General features: G+C 42.0%; 1 protein-coding gene across 1 annotated transcript in view; it reads left to right on the forward strand.

Annotated features, from left to right (window-relative positions):
- The first annotated feature begins 579 nt into the window (after window positions 1-579).
- LOC149300164 (AP2-associated protein kinase 1-like) overlaps window positions 580-21,790 on the forward strand; it is a 40,905-nt gene continuing 19,694 nt past the window's right edge. Inside the window, exons 1-11 of the mRNA XM_089485579.1 lie at window positions 580-730; window positions 9,710-9,828; window positions 12,014-12,122; window positions 12,458-12,600; window positions 16,798-16,919; window positions 18,617-18,698; window positions 19,232-19,364; window positions 19,857-19,960; window positions 20,089-20,168; window positions 21,205-21,359; window positions 21,523-21,776. Of these exons, the coding sequence (XP_089341705.1) occupies window positions 580-730; window positions 9,710-9,828; window positions 12,014-12,122; window positions 12,458-12,600; window positions 16,798-16,919; window positions 18,617-18,698; window positions 19,232-19,364; window positions 19,857-19,960; window positions 20,089-20,168; window positions 21,205-21,359; window positions 21,523-21,776 (1,452 nt within the window). The remainder of the gene's footprint in view (window positions 731-9,709; window positions 9,829-12,013; window positions 12,123-12,457; window positions 12,601-16,797; window positions 16,920-18,616; window positions 18,699-19,231; window positions 19,365-19,856; window positions 19,961-20,088; window positions 20,169-21,204; window positions 21,360-21,522; window positions 21,777-21,790) is intronic.

The raw sequence follows: 21,790 nt of genomic DNA on the forward strand, positions 1-21,790 counted from the left end.
AAGGGGGGCATCCTGAAGGACTCGCAACATATTTGCCCCCCCCCTCCCTAATTGCTGATCAGCAGAATGGACAAGCGAAGGAAAGGGGCAGGTTTTGTGGAAATCTAAGTCATTTCCTGTTCAGGATCATTTCCTGGTTAAGACCCAGTTATCAGCTGCTGTGCTGTTCCCATACACAGCATTCATCTAATTCTTCATGGATCTAATCGCTACAAAGAAGCATCTCGATCTTCTACAAGCTTGGTGCATTTAGGGCTTGTCTGTAATGCATGTGTTTGGGGAGCACACAGATCACCCATTTCTGTAGCTTTTTAGGGGTTAATCCGAATTTACCCCTCTGATGTACTATTGAAGCGTAAACCCTACGTTATTTGTCAACCCCAGGGCTGACACCCTATATGACATAGACAAATATCCGCCTTTCTCATTGTAGAATACACTCCTTTTTTTGTTTTCGTCCATTTTTTTTTGTAGATTACGGTTTTTAGGCTGTGATCCTCAATTGAATGAATTTGTTCACCTAATCTAAGGGAGAGGCTCATTTTCTTGGCTGAAGCCTTTTTTTGGGGCGTCCGTAGCATGAAGAAGTTTTTTGACTCCCGGCGTGAGCTGGGGGGATCAGGATCTGGAGTCGGTGGTGGGTCATCCAGCGGCCTGGGAACCGGTTACGTCGGACGAGTGTTTAATATCGGCAGACACCAGGTGACGGTGGATGAGGTTTTGGCCGAAGGTAAAATAAAACATTTCTTATGTGTTCCTTGTATCTGTCGAGGGGTCGCTTTCACTACACAGGGGTGTGGGCAAAAGAGGCACAGTGCTTATTTTACCCTCTTTAGAAAGAATATTGATATTGTTTTATATAGCGCCATCGTATTCCGCAGCGATGTACAATGGGAAATAAATACATACTTGGGTGAAATAGACATTTGAATGTGTAGAGGCCCAGGAGGGAGGTTAATGGAAGACTCTGACCAATGGAGCTAACACTCTAAATTTTTCATGCATGGCCCTTGCTCATTATTTGATGGACTTGTAAAAGATGTTGGATACCTCTGTAAGTCTTACCGGTATTATGTTGGAGTGCAGGAAGTGCAGGAATCATCCGTTAGCGGAATTCTTTGTATTCTGCATCTGTGCAAATACCCTAAAAACTCAGTGTTTAGCGTTCTTGGAGTAAAGATCTTTTACGTCGTTCCCGCTGAGTGAAATCTCTCGGCGAGAGGATATTCCAGTTTGTTTTACTGGCTTATCCTGTGCAAAAGGAAACATTGTGTGTTTGTGTATGCAGTGTCGGGACGCATTGTGTGTCATGCTATGTGTGGGAACTGGCCAGCGTGCCCAAAGTAAATATAATGGTCTTCATATAACCACTTGGCATAAAGCTCAACACTAAATCAACTTAGCCTACTAAGTCCTACTCCTGTTTTGGGAAATGTTAGCTTGTATCCGTAAAGGGCTTGACTTTTAAAAAGTCAGCGCATGTCAGATGACACACCGAGTCATGACTCCCGACTTGCCTGTCATTGGGATCTTTGAATTCTTGTGAAAGTTGTTTGCCCCTACCATCTCTCCTGGGTGGCTGGTCTGTGCACTTATCAACCTTTTGGTAAAGCCCGTTCCCCATTGCCGACTTTCTTCACTGAGAATGTGGGATGCTGATCAGTGATTGAATGAATGAATGTGGAATGTTCGAGTGAAATTATATTTAATAAGTAGGTAATCCTATAAACATTGTAGCAGAGTTTATTATTGAACGAAGCTTTAGAAGGCTGTATTATGGATTCAGACTTGGTGATATACACTTTTGTGCGTGTCAGTAACCCATACATATACACTCGCACTAACACAAGTATTGGCATTTGTGTCCTGGCAGATTACTTACATATGTTGAATGTATAAGTATGTGAATGAGTCATCAGGTAAGTCAAACTACATTCATACACAAATCTGTCGGACCTACAGGATGGGTTGGCCTATTACTATATAACAACGAATTGCATTGCTACCTACATATAGAATAGTAGCGAGCACAGAATCTGATGATCTGCTGGAAGGGCTCGAAGCTGGAAATGCATTTTCTTTTGGATTACTAAAAATTGTTCTATTATTTTTATGCGTTTTTCCTCAGGCCCAGATCTGTTTGTCTCTATTCCCATATACGTGGTAGGGAGGGTTTGCGTCTTTTAGATACATAAGCTTAACAGACCATTGATCCATTGTATCCAGTTTTTTTTACTCCTCTCTCCCTACAGTTAACCCATTTTTTGAGTGTCTATTTCATATTATAGCTATTGGAGTATGTTAACTAAGCACAGTATAGTACCAGGTTAATGGATGGTTGATGCCATGATGTGCCAGGCCCTGTTGAGTTGAATGGCACTTCCGACAAGGGTACAAGTGCTTCAGCGTAAATAGGAGCGGTGTGTTTGTCATTCACTCCCCACGTCTGTAATGCTCCCCCATCTGGATCCCTCATTGGTTTTCTTCCGTTTTCTGCTTACATTTGTTTCTTTTAATTTGCTCCTGAATCGCTCACCCTCACCTTGTTCTCCTATCATTCCCAATCTCTATTTTATCTCTCGCTTTCTTCTAGTTTTCTGTTTATTGCTGGCTCAGCGGTTTTCCCACGGCTGATGCTGGTTTCACAAAGCTTCATTATTAAATGCCCAGGGGACACCGGGGCCTTTCCCTCCTCATTCCTATGCTTTGCTGCAAATCCAGCACTGTCACAATCCTCCCTTGTCGTTCTACCTAGGCCTTATTAACCCTGTTCCCTGCTTGAAAGCTTTAATAAACACGTTTTGATCCATATAATAATAATAATGAGACATAATTCAGAGGGCTGTCTTATTCTAGAAAGAAGAATCCCAACAAATACGTAATTCATCAGATTTGGTGTTGGGTGGAAGAGCCGTTAAAACCACAGCACTTAAAGGTAGCTCTGTGACCTCTGATACCCCTTCGTCAAACGGGAAGATTTTCGGGTTATCCTTGCTCAGATCCATCTATGAATATTTGATACTACTCTATCAGGATCTCAATACCTTTCAGTAGTGCCTCCTTCCCAGAAAAGAAGGTAACAGTTGCAGATTATTATTGATCCAAAGTAAACGTTTGTTTTCCGGCCAGGGAAATGCAGCTCGGCTGGCGACCCTTGATATCGTTAAAACCTATGTTATTGAATATTGTTTATAGGAAACGCTGACCTCAAAACATCGTTCCATGACTGCTGGAAGGAGGCCACAAAAAATAAACGTAATGTAGATAGATAGGACTTGACCACCGATAGGAGGCCATGGAAGTGAATGGACGTAATGTAGGTAGATAGGGCTTGACCGCCGATAGGAGGCCACATAAATAGACGTAATGTAGGTAGATAGGATCTGATCGTTGGTAGTTGGTCGTGAAGATGAATGGACATGACGTGGATAGGTAGGACTTGACCACCGATAGTAGGCCGCAAAAACATGAAGGCCTGGGGTTATCAGTAACAATATGTACTTTGCTTTTTTATCCTGGACACACAAGGTACACACATTAGACTGCCTATAGATATTTGGAATACATGTTTAATTTGTCCCTTTGGTATGACCTTGTGTTTGAGGAAAATGGAAATAGCCATATTAGCCCAAGAGAAGATGGAGTCTTTATTGGGAGTTGATACGTTTCACTGGGCAGACATAGAATAAGATATATAGATGAATGCAAGCTTTCCTCAAAGGTCCCGGAAACCTGTGTGATTTTTGCATTATGTTTACAAAGCAGTTTGGTGCAATATGCCCTCTTTTTGGGAGTCTGGCGTTAATGTCAGTTGGTTTTCAAACACACACATCATATGTATATGCACATTGTGTTTGTGTGTATGTGAATAAGATATATGCACATTGTGTGTGAGAATAATATATATGCACATTATGTGTGTGTGAATAAGATATATGCACATTGTGTGTGAGAATAATATATATGCACATTGTGTGTGTGTGAATAAGATATATGTTTGTCAGTACAAGATTCCTTAGCCCCTTGCCCTTTAGTCCTCCTTTCTTTCAATGACACTAGGCCTCTGTCATGCAGGGGGTGCAGCTTTCATTGGTTTCCATGGTAATAGTAGTAGTGATGGATTTGGGCCTGAGAAACTTGAGCACACACAGATAGCACAATGAGCTGTCCTGTCACATGTGTATTTAATACATTTCAGTGCTTGCTAGAAATGAATTGGGGCTAAGATTCTAGACCCTATAATTACGTATTGTTAAACCAAAATGATTACAGCCATATACGTGAACGAGAAGGTTGCTTAAGGGATATCGGACAGACCGGTATTTGGTATTAGGGTCCAATAATAATATTGTTTTATGTAGCGCCATCATATTCTGCAGCTCTGTACAAAGGGTAAACTGGGCATAGGTTAGTACATAACAATAACAATTTGACTTCCAGAAATAAGAAGCTCGGAGGAGCGGTGGCATTTACGTAGCTTCTCGTAGTCTCGAGGCATCGGGCCAAGCCTTTAATACGGATGTCTGTTATTTTACTGACAACTTTCAGAGAGGAGAAATGTAAAGAAATTTTAGGAAAGGGTGGTGGATAAAAGGAACAGCCTTCCATCAGAAGTGGTAGAGGCTAATGCATCGAGGGATCTTAAACATGCATGGGACAGACATAAAGCTATTCTGAATCTAAGACAAGCCCAAGTACCGATTAGGATCTAAGTCTTTAGATCAGGAAAAAGAAGCAGACTAGATGTGCCGAAGGGTTCTTCTCTGCCATCGAATTCTGTTTCTGTGTTAGCCCCTTTTAAATTTGTGTAATTTTGGGCCCCATAAAATTCAGGTGAACGGCAGTGAAAAGTGAGATTTTGTGAGGATTCAATTTCAGCGTTCGTTAGATTTTTTTTTTCGTTTCCCATTTATCAGTATTCTTTAGTGGTTACCATGGAGACACATGTAGCAGAATTAGACTTAAAGGGACAGGTTGGGCTTCTATGCTTCAACTTATATCAACAAAGAAAAAGAAGTTGCATGTCCCAACCCCTCAAGCTAATTAAAACCACAAAAACAAAAAATTAATGAACTAAAACACCAAAAAAGTACCTGACACATAATTAAACAAAGTAACGAATCATCACAGTATCGGTATCTGTCTCAGTGAATATGGATATCTCTACTACCCGTTCCTATCGATTAGTAGGAGTATTATTTCTGGAGAACCAGTGACAGGCTCAGAGACTCCAATAGCAAGCGGGTTCTGCCACGAGGAATAAGAAACATGCTGTTCCTATATAGATGATCTCTAGGTGGGATGTATGTTCCTTATCAGATTTATAAGACTTAAAATTACTCTGAGTGACATATGCACCTGGGGCCGCAATGTTCCCTGTCCTGATGCACCGTGGGATCTATTCACTAAGGGGAGCATTTTCTGGAGAGTTATGGTTTCACCTCGCCACTATTAGTCATGAAGGGCCAAAATGTTCAGGTTTCTCTAGCACCAACAGCTGAGGTGGCCCCGCTTATTATATAATTCAACGGGTGAGAAGACCTCTCACTGATTTAACTATACATTATGCAGGGCCAGCCAAGCTCTCCTTGCAGCAGAAGCTCACTGGACCTTCATAATGACAATGAGCTGAAACCACAACTCTCGTATAAACTCTCTCTTTAGTGAATAGACTTCAGCACCATAGCCCAGATATTTAAAGTGTAGGAAGCGTCGGTGGCACATGCCGCCTGACTGGCGATAGGCGTACATGTGTATTTACATACGTGTAAGTATAATGTATAGAGTTTTATATTACATTAAGGGGCACTTTAAGTGTTTATGTCGGCTGTTATCCCTTATGCCGTCTACTTCCGGTGTGGCTTTACTGTCTCTTTAACCCTCCATATTTGCTTGATAGGGGGTCACAGCGCTCTCCATGTAAACGCTGTCTTCTCTTTAAGCAAAAAGCATTGGGCGCGGCCGTTCATATCTTTGCTCTGAGTTTAATCATCAAGAATGCAGCGTAAACCAGACTTATACTGTGGAGTCAGCCCAGGCAGTGTTTGCTCAGCCATTTCCTGAGATCTTCATGAAAAATATATTCTTCCACGTTCTGACAACGGGAATCTGCCGTCTGCTAACATTCTAGCAGCCACGTCAAGTTATTCACCCGCTTCCGTGTTAAATCCTTCATTCCTGCTGTGGTAACCGGGAACGCAATTAGCGTTGTTACATCTGTAGTCTTTAATCACCCTTTTTAAAGTATGCAGATGCGATGAATTAAAACACATTTAAGGCAAAGAAATTGGCACCCTTTGTACATAAAAGTAACTTATCGTCCTTGAGCATAACCAAACCCATTTATTAAGAAGTCCTTTATCTCGTTCTTTAACCGCTGTAATGCTATTAAGAGTAAAACTAATATACTGTGAAAATTATAGTTCAATCAACTTCCTTCCTGAAATTTATCACCCTGCTCAACCATTCAAAAAAAAAGTGGTATACAGTTTCATTTATGTATGTATTACGCAGTTACCAACGGCTTTTTGCTTACGCGTGCAATCATGTGCCTGCTATGTGGGTCAAATGCTTCCTTAGTGATGTCAAATTGTTTATTTCGTTATTAAAATAACTGGTAGTAAGATTTCCACTCGATTCCATGCACAGCATGCCCACGTTCCAAAGATACTCCCTGATTTCTTACCCAGTTCATACTTGACATTCCCAGGTCTGGTTTCACCCAGAGGCAGAACAGGTTATTTTAGTGTTCGTACAGGTCAGTGATGTCATCTTTCAGCCTAATTGCACGCTTTGCCGGTAACTGAAATTCATTGAGTCATGCTGTGTCACTTTTGTCCTGTATAATGTGCTGATGCGGCATCTTGGGGTATGAGCGCTAGAATGAATGGCATGTTAACTCTTTCAGACGGACAAGCTGTGACTGCGCAATTCCGCTCAGGTGTACTTTATTTATGTAGAGAATAGTTTACTTGGAAAAATATGTTAAGATTTCTCTCCTTTTCAAATATGTCCTGGAGAGCGTTTACAATTTAAGTTTACTGAGCTGTTCAACCTCTGCTATGAAGCATTCATGGTATAGTACATTATGCATTCATTACCTCGAGGGGACACAAAAAAAGAAATAAAAGCCTCTTATCTTCACGAGAAGCTGCAGCTCTAGAACCTGTGCAACGCTCCAGCCTTGGTCGGGGTTTACAAGGCACTTTTAATTGCTTGAAGTGGCCAGCTAGTGGCAGGAAAGCACTCCCCTTTGAGCTCAAGGAAGCACTTGCATGTGTGTAGGGGGTCTTGTTAGACCACTTTGAATCCTTGCCCAGGCTGGTGGTGAGTATAGCTGCATGCACAGTGACGAGGAGGACATGATGGGCTTGGCCGAACAAGAAAATGGAGGACAGAAAAAGCAGGCATACGCAAAGTGAATCCCTTCATGCATTTGCAGGGGGACAATGATGACAATTTAAAGAGGACACTCGGCTGTCATAGCTGGGGTGCCCCTTTTACAGCTATTGTAATGGTATTTTGATGCTATATCCGTGGATATATACAGTTTGAGGGATCCTAAAGAGGAGGAAGGTCTTCTGGAATGTGGGGGTTCTTCTATAGGAGAAGGTGTCTCGATCTGCTTCCTTTTTGTGGAACCTAAAGAGGAGCAGGGCTAGGAGGTGCAGCGAGATGGAGTGAGTTTACTGCCCAGGTTAGGATGCAGCTTTCCAGAAAATGTAATTGATACATCTGGAATTCATCATCAGATACTTTAGGTATTTTGGTATAGCACAAAGATAGGTACTTAATAAACTGGAGAACACAGTGTTAAGTTTGTGGCACATATATGTATACTGTGTCAATAGCTGACATGACAGTTTGTTGCACAATCCTTTTTCTTACCAAGGAAGTTAAGCAAGTCTTGTTTCTGTAAAAGACACTTATTGTGGAGGGAAGCTGATACTTTATCAATCTGAAGACTAAATTAGAGGTTGGGAATATCTAGCCATATTATTATTATTATTTATTGTTTTATATAGTTGCATCAAATTCTGTAGCGCTGTACAATGGGTGGTATACCAAGATATTTGGAACAACTGGAGCCAGTTTCTAACTGTTTTAATTTCTAGCTTGAGGTTTGTACTTTCTTGTCTTTTTCCAAAGACCATTCAGACTGTTTTATGTAGGGATCATTCGTTGTAAGTGAACCATCCATCAACCTCTGCGAACCGGTAGTGCTGTCCAAGAATGAATTGTTGGGGGGCAGCTGGACTCCAAAAGTAACTTGGAGTGGAGATGAGGCACTGCTTAAATAATGGCACACATTAAGTCTGATAAGTGGACAGTTTGAGTGATCACTTACACCAATTTTTTTTATTATTTTATTACAAATCGTGAATATGGTCCTTCATATGAGAGGCCTTTGCAAAATCTAGAAGCATTGCACCTGCATGTTCACCTAGCTCCAGGCCATTTTGGATATAGTTGTCGACATTTAGCAGAACATTGATGGAGTGATTTGAACAAAAGCGGAAGTGGGTTAAGTGATTGATAATTTGATAAAGTTTTTTTTATTATTAGGACCCTATGCTAACCAAAATAAGTAGTAAAGCATTAGTCAGATCTCCTGCTTACCATCCGTGTCCGTATCATGCAGTGGTTACGTTCACAAACGTCTTTAGGGACCGTAGTCTAGGACACAATGGTATTTGTAACGTATACATCAAAATGTCTGCCGTTTAACACTCGCGTCACGTTTGCAGGAAAAGCACTCGCTAAAGCAAAAGCCTTTACATTAAAAATCTTTGTCTAGTCATCAAGGGATAGTTTTTGTCTATAAAAATAACTTGGAAGGGAGAGCAGAAAGATAAACAGTCCTAGCCGCTTCCTGACTGCCTTTAATAATAGAATCGGTCCCCAGGTGGGAGGAAAACATTTTCTTCTGAGTGAGCTCCATGCCTTCACGCAGAAAGAGAAATCACAAAAAAGCCTGCCATACTGTTACTTCTGCTTAAATAAAGATAAGCACTTAGAACGCCAGTGGATACCTCAATGTCCATCGCCTACATGCAGCCGCTGTATTCTAATTTTCCTTAAAAATAAAAAAAAATGGGGGGTGTTGATGTTTATGGTAAGATGGAGGGATCTGGAAATGTATTCATTTTGCCGAAGCCACCAAGATCTTCATGCAGAGATGTCTGAAGTTTAGTTCTCATTGACTTATTGGGCATCTTCATCTGAGATGGCACCTGCTACCCCAAGTTGCATTGAACCCCCCCACCCCCCACCAGGATAAATAGTTTGGGGAAAATTCCATTAAAGCTTTTCCTAGAGTTGCTAGGGTATGGAGTTTTGTCTACAATTGGGATTTTCTTTTAGCTTTGTCCGGGCCAAACTTGATTGACCTGTGTCAAGATTATTTTGTGCATGATTCTCATGAGTATGAATCGGGGGAAGTCGGGGTCTGAGTAGTCTCATTCATGGATTACAACTACGTAGCGCTCTAGAATGAAAGGCAATTAATTTATCCCAGGCTGGGCATGATGTTTGTGCAGTAATTAGAACGAGACTGTGACTGTATTGATGGCCACAAAAAAGAAAACCCTGGTCTAACCAGCTATCCCTGACATCGCTTGTCCGTTCAACAACAGAATGTGCTGCATCTTAGTCATGCTACAGTAAAATGTACCGTTTCATTTTGCTAATGGTAACCTGTCTTCCACAGGTGGATTTGCTCTTGTTTTTCTTGTCCGGACCGGCAATGGCATGCGGTGTGCACTGAAGCGCATGTATGTGAATAATGAGCATGACCTCCAGGTGTGCAAGAGAGAAATTCAGATCATGGTAAGTGAGCTTTTGTAGTTCTTGCAGCATAAGGGAGTCGTTTGAGTGGAAGATAAAGAGTAAGAAGGAGCCATCGTGTTTTATTTATTCATGTGTCTGTGACATGAGATTTGTGCAAATGCACTATAATGCATGGTACATTGTTCCTACTGGAAGCCAGTGTTATAAGTGTAAAACCTTGTTGGTTGGAATCAGGGCCCCCCTGTCTTCTAATACATTGGGAACCTGGTGACATTAACACTGCTACTGGTTGTCTCTAGAGGTATATGGAGGATTCCAAATTGCGCCCCCTGGTTCCATGTATTGAAAACATGAAGTGTATGATGTTAAAAAAGAAAAAAAAAAAAGACCGATGGCTGTGTGTGGGGTGCAGATTCTCAGCAGCGAGTGATGGTAATGTCTGGGTTACTCACCAGTAAAGTATGAGGTGTTCCAGCAGCTGCAAACATGCAGGGTCCGTACTCCCACATGCAGCCAAAACAAGAACAGCATTAGCAGCTCTCACTAACTGCTATACATTAACCAAGCAATTCACAGCCTCGCTATACAAAAAGACCATAAGGAGTTGCATGATGTCCCAGGGCAGGTTAGTGAGTTACCAACTGAGTGCGTCTCCCACTTATCAGTGTGTATGAAGGGAATTCTCATCATAGGCCAGCTCCACTCAAATAAAGCACTTGAGTTCAGTGCATGCACTTTCTACCACTGGTTAGCTGCTACAAGCATCAAAAGTGGTGTGACAACCAGGTCACAGAGGAGGTGGTGAGCGGCAGCTTCTCCCATGAGTAAATGGCTTTATCCACACTCTCGCAGGTAAAGAATGCATTTTGAAGTAGTTACAAAGTGATCTTTAAAAAAAAATAAAAAATGCAATATTGCAGAAATTCAGACAGGCAGCAAATACTTTTTCCACGCAACTAAACTCACGGGAACTCGTGTGGTCACCAGAACAATACTGTAGCTGCTTTAGAACCTCCATCATGCCAATAGTTTTCCTGGGGTTCAGTTAGGATAGAAAGAAGGGTTAGATATGTTCTCTATAGTGCTAGCATTCTGAAATCTGCTGAATTAAAATATATACCGTATTGGCTCGGATATAGGCCACCCCCGTATATAGGCCGCACCCTAAAAGTTTGGTGCTTTTTTAAAGAAAAAGTTTTTTTCTTTAAAAAAGCACCAAAAAAACATGCTGCCACTCTGCCCCCCCCCCGAGATATGCTGTCACTGTCCTCCCTCCCCGAGATATGCTACCACTGTCCCCCCCCCGAGATATGCTGCCACTGTCCCCCCCCCCCCCCCCCCCCCGGATGTGCCGGCACCGGAAGTTGTATACGCGTATTGCGTAGATGTCCCCCGCCGGCCCCGCAAGACACCCGGGAGTCTGCTCCGGTAAGTCAGGCGGGGGGCCAGAGGTAAAACGCATCGTGCGGTTAGACAACCGCACGATGCGCTTAGACAACCTCCCGTGCCGGCACCCCCCCCGTGGGAAGTGCTGGCAGGGGAGGCTGTCTGAGCGTATCGGGGAGTAGGATGCAGGTCCCCTGCACCGCTGCGGGGGATCTGTATCCTAACCCCGCTGCCTGCCCGGCGCCCGGGACTGCATGTCCCGGGCGTCGGGCGCTAGACCCCGAATATAGGCCGCACCCCCACTTTAAAGACTTAAAGTGGGGGAAAAAAGTGCGGCCTATATCCGAGCCAATACGGTATATCTTCTGACAACGTAACTATTTTGCATGCTGTATTGATGTTTTGTTTAATTGTAAAATAAAGTTTTTTGTTAAAATTGGCATCTTTGCATATGTCATTTCCTTTATGCCTGTCCCATGCAGTGTCAATTCCCTTGCTGTATTAGCCTCTACCACTTTTGTTGGGAGACCGTTCCCATTATCTGGTGCCCTCTCTGTAAAGTAACACTTCCTTATGTTAACTGTTACAGTAAAATTGCTAAATTCAATACATTTATAATGAGGGTTAAAATCAAGAACATGTAATTTCTGAAATATGGGATATGTTCCTGACAATATCTCTTTAATATGTAATGCCCATTCTACACATGCCTACTTTTCTACAACACGTTGTGGTCTAAGGAGCTCCTGGCCTTTTTGATAGTTCATTTTAATTCATAATGACACTCTATTCTTTCTCCTAACTTGATGCTTGATGCTCTTTGTCACTTTCTCTGTAGAGGGACCTCTCCGGACACAAGAACATTGTTGGGTACATTGACTCCAGTATTAATTCTATGAGCGGTGGGGATGTTTGGGAGGTCCTGATCCTGATGGATTTCTGTCGAGGTGAGGCTCTATATATTCACAGTACACTAGTTGTTTTGTCACCTATGTTGGAATACTGGCCTAATGAAAGAGTACCTTGATTCTGATGGCGCTGAAGTCTACTAATAACATGGAATCATAACATATGTCTGCTTGAAAATGTATCCGTCACATCAAGTTAGTTTGTATGGTAGTGCTCCATCTTCTGTGATAGGGTGTAAGGTTTTATGCCATACTAACTAAGCAGAGATGAGTCAGATTTAATTTTGCGCTTTCACTTCTATTTCAATTTATGGCATTTCTGTATCGTTCATGTACCACCATTTAGAAGAATGGTAACTCTGTGCTTTCTGCAGGAGGTCAAGTTGTCAACTTGATGAACCAGCGGCTGCAGACAGGATTCACGGAGAATGAAGTTCTCCAGATCTTTTGTGACACGTGCGAGGCAGTGGCCCGTCTCCACCAGTGCAAGACTCCTATCATACACCGGGATCTCAAGGTATGCAGGGTGGTGCGGCACCTCAAATGTCTGTGGCCTTAATGAAATAAAAATACAGAGAACCATGCCTCTTATTTCTAGAAATGAGTCGGTATTTGTGTTCTGGTAAGGGAACAAAAAGGGATATTGGTTAGATTTGTTTATGTAACTTCATGTTGTACTAAGGGTATTTTGTAATGACGAGCTTTCGTGAGACTTCCTTTTTATCGTGTCTAAAGCATTTCTGACCAACACACAGGTTAAGTCTCACAAGTACGTGTCCTGATACACGGGTGGAAACAAGAGGGAAAGGATGCACGGATCCAGTCCGTCAACAGAGAACTTGCGACGGTCCTAATTAGTCTGGCTTGAGTAGCATAGACTGCAAAGATAGGGGGCGAGAGCAGGGGCGAGCATGTAAATGTACCAGCCATGGTGAGATACCAAAGGCTAGGTAATAATCAAGGCCGTGTCTCTCTCCTTTCCTTCATCACCCTGCCGCTTAGTGTTTCTGCATCGCACTGTCAACTTCTACCAGCAGCCATTTCTTTGCTGCCTTAATTCCCTTAATTTACCGCTTCTGAACCCTAAACCCTGTCATCTCTCTGGGAGATTAGAGGGTCACATCTGTGGGGGATTATTTCGTTAATCCTCATCAGTCTGTGACTGCTAGAGGCTTGAATCTGGGCTTCTGTCTGTGCGCCTGACATATAGTCATGCCATAAACACCCCGCAGGCTTTCACAGTTATCTAGTGTCAGTTTTCTTACTTTTTACTATTTTTACCTCACAGTGGGGGAGAGTCTTTTGTTCTCTCCCAAGCAGCACCCCCTTGTGCAGTGATGACGATATATGTGGCGCTGCGGTAATCCTGCCCCGAATGCATTATCTTGGGGGCTTCTTCTCGTTGGTCTGCTCATGTGAACGATGCCGTGTGATCCTCAGGCATATGTTGAGGATTTTCCGCAGCTCCGGTATATGAATGTATACCTCAATGCCACACACCCGAGAGCAAAGCAATAGGGGTCTATACCCTAAACCTTTGGCGGGCGGATCTGTGTGCCACTCAAGCACACGCGATACCTGCTGTGCAGCTAGAGTTTCTGGGTATTTCCACAAGTAACAAATATCTGCTATGAGTGCCACCAAGTTTTTAATATCAGACAATGGCCTTTTAAGTTTTTAGAATATCTAAAACCTGCCCTTTCCTTTGTAACATTTATAATTTAATAGTGAATTAATTCTACACAGCTTCTGACTGGAATGAAAAATATATAATATGTATAAAAAAAATATATATAATGTTTCCCTGTTGCATGGCCTTATAAACGCCAAAAAAAAAATCAACCCAAGTACCAAACAATGTTGGCTATGCAGGAAGCTGCAGCAATGCAGCTTTCATCAAGGCGCACCTCTCTGACTTTAAAAGCCGCTCTGTGGTCAGTACCCTGATCTTCCAGAGCAAAGGGTATTTTTATCTCGGAGAGGCTTGTAATGACTGTGCTTCCAGCCTTAGCTGGCTAATGGATTCTATTTAAATAATGTGTTAAAGAGCAGGTATGGCTATAAAAAGATTTGTGGTTACAGACAAAGCATAATAAAAAAAAAAAAAAATATAGCCGTATATCTTCATCGCACTCGGCAATCGAATGCTTTAACACGCCAGAATGCCATTACAATTTTAGCGGCTTTCAATCCACCATGTGACTTACGTGAGTTAATTAAAAGTGAATTGGTTAATTGCATCTTATACGGCGAGGAGCCTTTAATAGCCTTGTGTGGTATGGTGGCTTTCCAGCCATGTTGAATGCCGTGATGAGGATGATGGCAGGTACCGTGTAACTTTTGCTTGTGACTCGTGTGGCTCACATTAGCTCTGTGGATTTAAAGGGCTTGTAAATAAGCATGGTGGCCAGGTGGTCCCTTTAGCATGGCACGCTTATTAAAAAATCCCCCATTAGGGAAGCAGAAGTATTTTTACTGTAGTATGCCTGTAATTGAGGCGCGTGATTAAAGGTAATAGGGGTACTGAATGTTACCTGTGAGCACCCTTTTCACAGAAGAACGTGTCCCGTCCCCCCCCCCATCTATGTTCCACTGGGTGTCTATCCCAGCAAATGCTAATTTCCATCACACCAGCCTGCAGAAATATCTCTTTTTTTCACAGGTTCGCAGGCGCTGTGGCAGCCCAATTATTTCTCCTCTGATATTCGTTTGGAAAGTCACTGTGATTACAGCCTCGTTCCTCTAGCCTGGCAAATACCGCATTTCAATTATCTTATGTTTTTTTTTAAAGATTGCAAGCTTAGTATATTTACTTTACGACCGATAACGCGGCCGCAGCGGCCAAAATGTAAGGGCAGATAAGAGCCCCTTAACCTACACGAGATGTCTCTTTTTCTGGGGAAAACTCCAGCTTCTGCTTTCTTTTCTATTTATAAATGATATGGCAGCTGGTTTTAGGTAGACGTTCGGTCCTTGTGATCGTCGTCCGTTTACAGACTGTATACTCCCGCTACATGCCTACACGTGGCGTCATCGGTATTCTTAAATAAGTACATGTTGTTGTTAGCCAAGTGCTGTCTAATTATAAACGTGCATGATGCATCACCTAACAGACGTAAACACCGCTGTAATGAGACGCGCGCCCCGGGACCCTGTGAGTAACGCTGGCTTCGTTCCTTTTTTACCCCTTCAGATGGCTATGGAAATGATTTATGGTAATGAAGTGACAGCATGTGTTTATCCACAAGTCATTCTCATAAGACCAGGAATATCACGGTCTTTGTAAAAACCAGTGCAGATTAGTTCTGCCAGCTGATCAAGTCAGTTTATTGTCATATATACTATGCTATATACTGTGTATATGCCGGTGTGTGTGTGTATATAATATATATATATAATATATATCTCACATAAACACACACACACCATTACCTTCTGGGTTTGAAATATAAATATACAGCGCGGAATCTAGTCGAACTGGGAATGTATATTTTTATCTAGAATCTTCGGCTTCGATTTGCATTCTGATATCCTAAGATAGAACGGTGCGGATGTTCTTCAACAAAAATTCCCATTTAACTGGCCGCAAATTCTAGAGGTCTAGTTAGCTTATTTTTGCCTTTACAACATGGCATCTGCAGTGCTGAGCGTGAAATTAATATTAAATGCTCACGAGTGCACAAGATGGGCTGCTTTTGTTAGTAAATTACATACAATAACCATACAAAAGGTACTAAACTCCTTGAGATTAAAGGTAAGGAGTATTGTGACAGGAGTTTGAGTAACATGCCGACTGCTGACAGTTATCTTAAATTGAATTTCCGTGGCGTTAAACAGCAGGTTTAATGACTGCAATCATAATGGCGACAGAAATGAGGGGGAAAACCCACAACAAATTTGTATAATAAAACAGACAATTCCCTTAATGACAGGATTTGCTTATTAATTTAATATCACCATATTGGTAAAACATCAGTTACACCAAACATGATTTACAATCTATAGAATAGATTAATGTAAGATCTTTATTGCCTGTGTTTTAAAAGAACTCCCCACATTAATAGAGAATCCGATCATCTGTAACCCAAACTTCCAGCGCCAAGGGCTTTCGGAATCGTAAAATCTTTCTTTAGGGACTTTATGGGAAAGGAACCCTCTGGTGCTCCATCTTCTCCTCTTACCTACAACTCGTGGACCTCAGAACTGTGGTAAATTTTAGAAAATAGGCCCACAATTTCTACCTATTCTCTGTATCTAGGTCAATATTTTTTCTTCTGTGTCCCTCTACCGAAGGCCGTAATGGTTTTTGGTGTCATTTGCTCCCCTTGCGTGGATATTGTTCAAGAGAAACCCACCGCAGGGATCTGGGTCCTCTCCTGCAAAATATGTATAAATTATAGAAAGTATGATGGCGATACAGCCGTTCTTATTAAGGGCCTTGACTGGCAATTACTACTAATGTTTAGCAACAGAATGTGATGACACAAGCACGCTTTCAATTACTGTTAAAGGATACATTTGTACCTTTCACGTGAGGGTTGTTTCCTCAGAAGTGATGTAGTTTGCCTTTAACTTCCTGAAAAGTATGTGTATTTTACACGCATCTCCGTCCTTTGCTGAAAAACCCAGTCGTTTATCGCATGTCGGTGAATGTTGGGGTTGTGAAAGCTACCATTGCTTGTAACTTCATATGTGTGGTTTTTGTGTATTTTAGGTGGAGAATATCCTACTACATGACCGCGGTCATTACGTGCTGTGTGATTTTGGGAGTGCAATAAATAAATGCCAGAACCCACAGACCGAGGGGGTCACCACAGTAGAGGAGGAGATAAAAAAGTAAGGTTCTGCTACAGAGAATGGAAATGTCTCTTTAATTTACCTGACGTTGTGATACAGATACGGCGCCAAAATATATTTATAACTACTGTGTCTAGTGTACGTTAATAAGAACTATGCAAACACCAGTGAACGAGCCACCAAAGGTGTAAAATACTAAGCAGGAGGAGGGTTGGCTGCAATAAAACAGGGAACAAAGCTGCTAATCCTGAAAAAAAAAAAAAAAAGACCCCCCTAAAAAAATAGAGAGGCCTATAGCAAAGAAATAAATCAATAGACAGCACTTTAAAATAAACGGTAAAATAATGTTTAATAGACAAAAATAGAAATCCACACATAAAACAAATGAATAAATAAAACACACAGAAATACTAACAAAATATAAAATAATATATCAAAAGAACCAGGGCAATGGGAGGTAGATACAAGTATAGAATCACTGTAGAGGGTGCTATACATTAATCACCATAAAGCACCATAGGTCGGGCTAGTGCCACAGGACGCGTTTAAAGCTTCAGCTGTATGCCAGCACCTGGCATTGTGTAAACCTCTGGCAAACGCCTCGCTGTTCCAAAATATATATGAACTATATAAATCAGGTCATAAATTAATTTGTTAGATACAAATAACAGAAAGTCAACCTCTGCTGCGGCCAGCATTTCTGCCTTGGCTTCTATGACGGAGCGTGACCTTCCGGCGCTCAGTCGTAGAAGCCCCATCTAGAGATGCATCGGTAAGTCAGGGGGGCATATAGGGAGGAATAAGGCATATATAGGGAGGAAAAAGCAGAGTGGCCTATAGGAGGGTATAAGGCATATCTGGGGGGGCAGAGTAGAAAGCTGTGGGGCAGATGTAAAGGAAAGTAAAAGGAAATAAAAACAAAAAATGCAATAGTTTATTTGAAAAATATTTTTTTTAGTTTATATGAAAAAATAGTTTACATGCGAATTAATATTTACTAATAAAACTTTTTTCTTATAGTCTTACATTCAGGTCTTCTCTTTTTTCCTAAAATAATACTCAAGTTTTGGGGGGTCGTCTTATAATCAAGCAAATACGGTATATAATGATGCAAACATGATTTTTTTAAAGTAAAGACTTCTAATCTTTAAGATTTGCTACCAGATGAAGATTTCATATTTAGAATAATAACTAAGTGCAGCTCGCAGAAAACATAAACATGTAAAACTATAATGAAAGCATCAAATACTGCCTTGTGGCATGGATGGGTAGTGCTTTAAACTAACAAAAACAAAATGAAAATTAAAAACTCTTCTCACCCCCCCCCCCTGCACACTATAGGAAGGCATGAGGTCCTCTGGTTCCCAGCACGGAGGACAATTATTTTCGCTGTCCACACTCTTGGCACTCAACTTGGGGTGAAAAAGCGCACCATTTACCTTTTCTGGGCTCATCCAGCATTGTCAGCGATGTCTTTCTTTCCTCTAAGGACCGCTGTTGTGTTTTTATTTATTATTTATATAGTTTTGAAATGTATAATTCGCTACTAGTTAAATATAAATGCCAATATTAAGTAAGCATTGTTGAATGGAGCGCATATGGTATATAGCGCATATGGTATATAGCGCATATGGTATATAGCACATATGGTATATAGCACATATGGTATATAGCACATATGGTATATAGCGCAAATGGTACGAGACTAACCCACCCAACCCTGTTCTCTGTTTCAGATACACTACCCTCTCCTACCGCTCCCCTGAGATGGTGAATCTTTATAGCGGCAAAGTGATCACCGTCAAGGCCGATATCTGGGTTTGTTATAAACACTCGTTCCCAAATTCCCCTTCACAGACAGATCTTTCCCAAATGTCTGGCTGGCAGGGTCCCATTCATGTTTTATTCTCTCATACTAGCTCAAATATTATATCAAATGTAAAGATTCACTGTTTTAATAACTGCTTGTAAATTGAGACCTAAGATATATCAAACATTGTGATTAAGAGGTGCCCTAAATAAATGTAGTTATTTTGTATGCTTTTTAATATATAATGGTCATTTTTTATATTTTGCCTGCTGCCTGGGGGGGCAGTCACTAAACTTGAGCGTTTCCTGAGCAAAGTCGTATAATTTCCGATCTCTGGGCAGCAGGCGTAGCGACCCCCTGCTGAGCTTCATGATGAGAAGTGGCTACCGACCAGCCGGTTGGCCACTGCTCTTCCCCTGTTTGCCTTACGTCGGCCTCTAATTTTTATTCTAATTTCCTCATTACGTGTTTGTTTTGGATTGTTCCATTTGGGAACTATGATGACCATTGTCTTTATCCACTTCTCTATCTCACCACGAAGGCCCTGGGCTGTTTGCTGTATAAGCTCTGCTTCTTCACTCTGCCATTTGGAGAAAGCCAGGTTTCTATTTGTGATGGAAATTTCACCATCCCAGACAACTCTCGCTATTCTCAGGACATGCACTGCCTCATGCGTAAGTCTTCTGCTCTTCATAACGCTTTACCTCTGCGTCACATATGCCTATATGGGTTGTTTTTTGGGTTTTTTTTTATCCCAGCTGTTCTTCCATTCAGACATTCAATACGTAATTATCATTAGTGCATAATTAAAATATTTAACACCAGAATTAAAATTGTAGAAAGATTCCATAGTCATTGATAAGGCTTTAATTCAACAACGCTTTTATTATTATTATTATTTTTTATTATTATTATTTTATTTTATGGCTGCATACTATTTCAGTAACATTAGTGCTTGATTGCTTGCCATAGAGCAAGGAAAGGGCTCATCACAGTAAGGGAAATGCATTGGAGTAATAAGGTTTATTCTGTAAAAAGTGAATTGTGGCCTCGGTGAGTGATTTGGATTTAAGTCTTACATGTTATATGTTGTGTTTTACTGTTTTATATTGTTATTACTATTGTTGTTATTAATTTTCGTATACGTCTGAATCTCTGCCCAACAGGGTATATGCTTGAGCCAGACCCAGATAAGAGGCCAGATATCTACCAAGTGTCCTATTTTGCCTTCAAACTAGCAAAGAGAGAATGCCCTGTTCCAAATGTGCATGTAAGTGATGATTTTTAACAAAACCGGGCCATCCTTAGAATGGAAATACCAGAACCTTGCGTTGTTAGGGCTTCCCAGGCCTTTTGGATAAAAGTTATAGCAATGTCTGTCTCTGTGTATTTCCACAGGACTCTGTGATCCCAGCAAAACTCCCAGAGCCGGTGAAAGCCGGTGAAGCAGCTGCCAAGAAAACAACCCCTAAGGCCAGGTAAATGTAGAGATCTGCGTTGGGTGTAACAGCGGAGGCTTTGTTAGCTTCTGTACAAGGGATACTCGCCGCATAAAAATCATAATGCATGCATTGCGCTAATATGAAACCGGCATGGGGTGTTTGACGAGCACCAGGGGAAGATCCTTGGCTGCAGCAGCCAGTATTCTCTTCGAGTCTTCTCCAAACTGCATTCCAAATGCCTCGATAGAAGCATTCGCTTTCAGGGCAGCCGCCGCTGCACAACCTCTTTATTAAAGAAGGAACACGTAGCCTTCATCCGGTACGGATGTGGCAGAGAATCACCCACATCCCTGGTCAGGGCATGAGGTGGACAATGAGAGACTCTTGCATTCTCCATGTTCCTCTGAGCGAATGGTGACCGTTGCTAGATCCGCTTACCACTCTCTCCATGTCATTCTGTGGGGAACGGAGACCGATGGGAGAAGCACCTTCTCCATCCATGTCCTATGGGCATCAGAAACCCCAGCTAATTATTAACCATATGAATACCCTTGTTCAGCCATTTATTCCTGTTCAGCGTTAATGTCTTGAAGTTGAGCTCAAGAAACGAGTTTATTCTCTAAAGAGGGAGCTTTGCAGGAGGGTTGAAAATGCTAACTCCCTAATAGTACTATGTATTCTGATGGGCCAACCCCATTGAAGTTTCCTGGCATGAGATGTTTGACTGTCCCTGAATACTGTAATCCTGAAAAACACATTGAATTATGTATTCTGTTGGGTCACCAATAGCCCAAAAGTTTAAACATTATAATGCATGGTGAAGAGAATGAGATATTAAATCCCAACCCTCCTGCAAACGGCTTCTTTAGCGAATAAGCCCCAAAGACAAGTTCCTTCTAAACTAGTAACAAGAGGTTGAGGTTATTGCTATTCCTCCGAGCTCTCTCTCATGCAACAACCTCGTCCTTGGAAGGTGCTGTGCAGTTAGTGTTCAGTGGATATACTTTTTTTTGAGCTATATAATCTGCAGTAGAGGCATTTAATGATGGATATTGTATTACCCCCTCTGCAGACTAACAGATCCAGTTCCAACCATGGAGACCTCTATAGCCCCAAGACAGAGGCCTAAAGCTGGACAGACGCAACCTAACCCTGGCATGCTTCCCATCCAGCCAGCTCTAACACCTCGGAAAAGACCAACCATACAACCAGTGACACCCAGTCCAGGTACCTGTGTAACAAATCACTTTAACTCCAGTTAACAAAAATCGCTAAAAATTAATCTTAAATGTTTAAATTAATTCACTAAATGGTTTTCCGCCCCAGAATGTAGTTCTTATGATACATTGTTCTCACGCTGAGTTCTCTTGTTTCCATCCTGACCCTTTAGTTGCAGGTGTTCAGCCCCCCACGGCTACGCCTGTGCCGGCCGCTGTGAAACCTGGTCCGCAGCTACAACCGCAGCCCAAAGTGGCACAGCCTGCACCACAGGTTACCACACCGGTTACCACGGCCCAGCAGCCGGCTCAAGCTGCGGTGCCTGCGTCTCACCAGCAGCAACTGTACCTGAAACAGCAACTCCTGCAGCAGCAGCAGGCGGCGGCTCTTTTCCAGCAGCAGCAGCAGATGCTGCAGGCTCAGCAGGTGAGTACGGAAGC

This window comes from Sceloporus occidentalis, unplaced genomic scaffold, assembly GCF_023333645.1.
Source record: "Sceloporus occidentalis isolate IW3139 unplaced genomic scaffold, rSceOcc1.0.p SCAF_26, whole genome shotgun sequence".
In the NCBI taxonomy this organism is placed as follows: domain Eukaryota; kingdom Metazoa; phylum Chordata; class Lepidosauria; order Squamata; family Phrynosomatidae; genus Sceloporus; species Sceloporus occidentalis.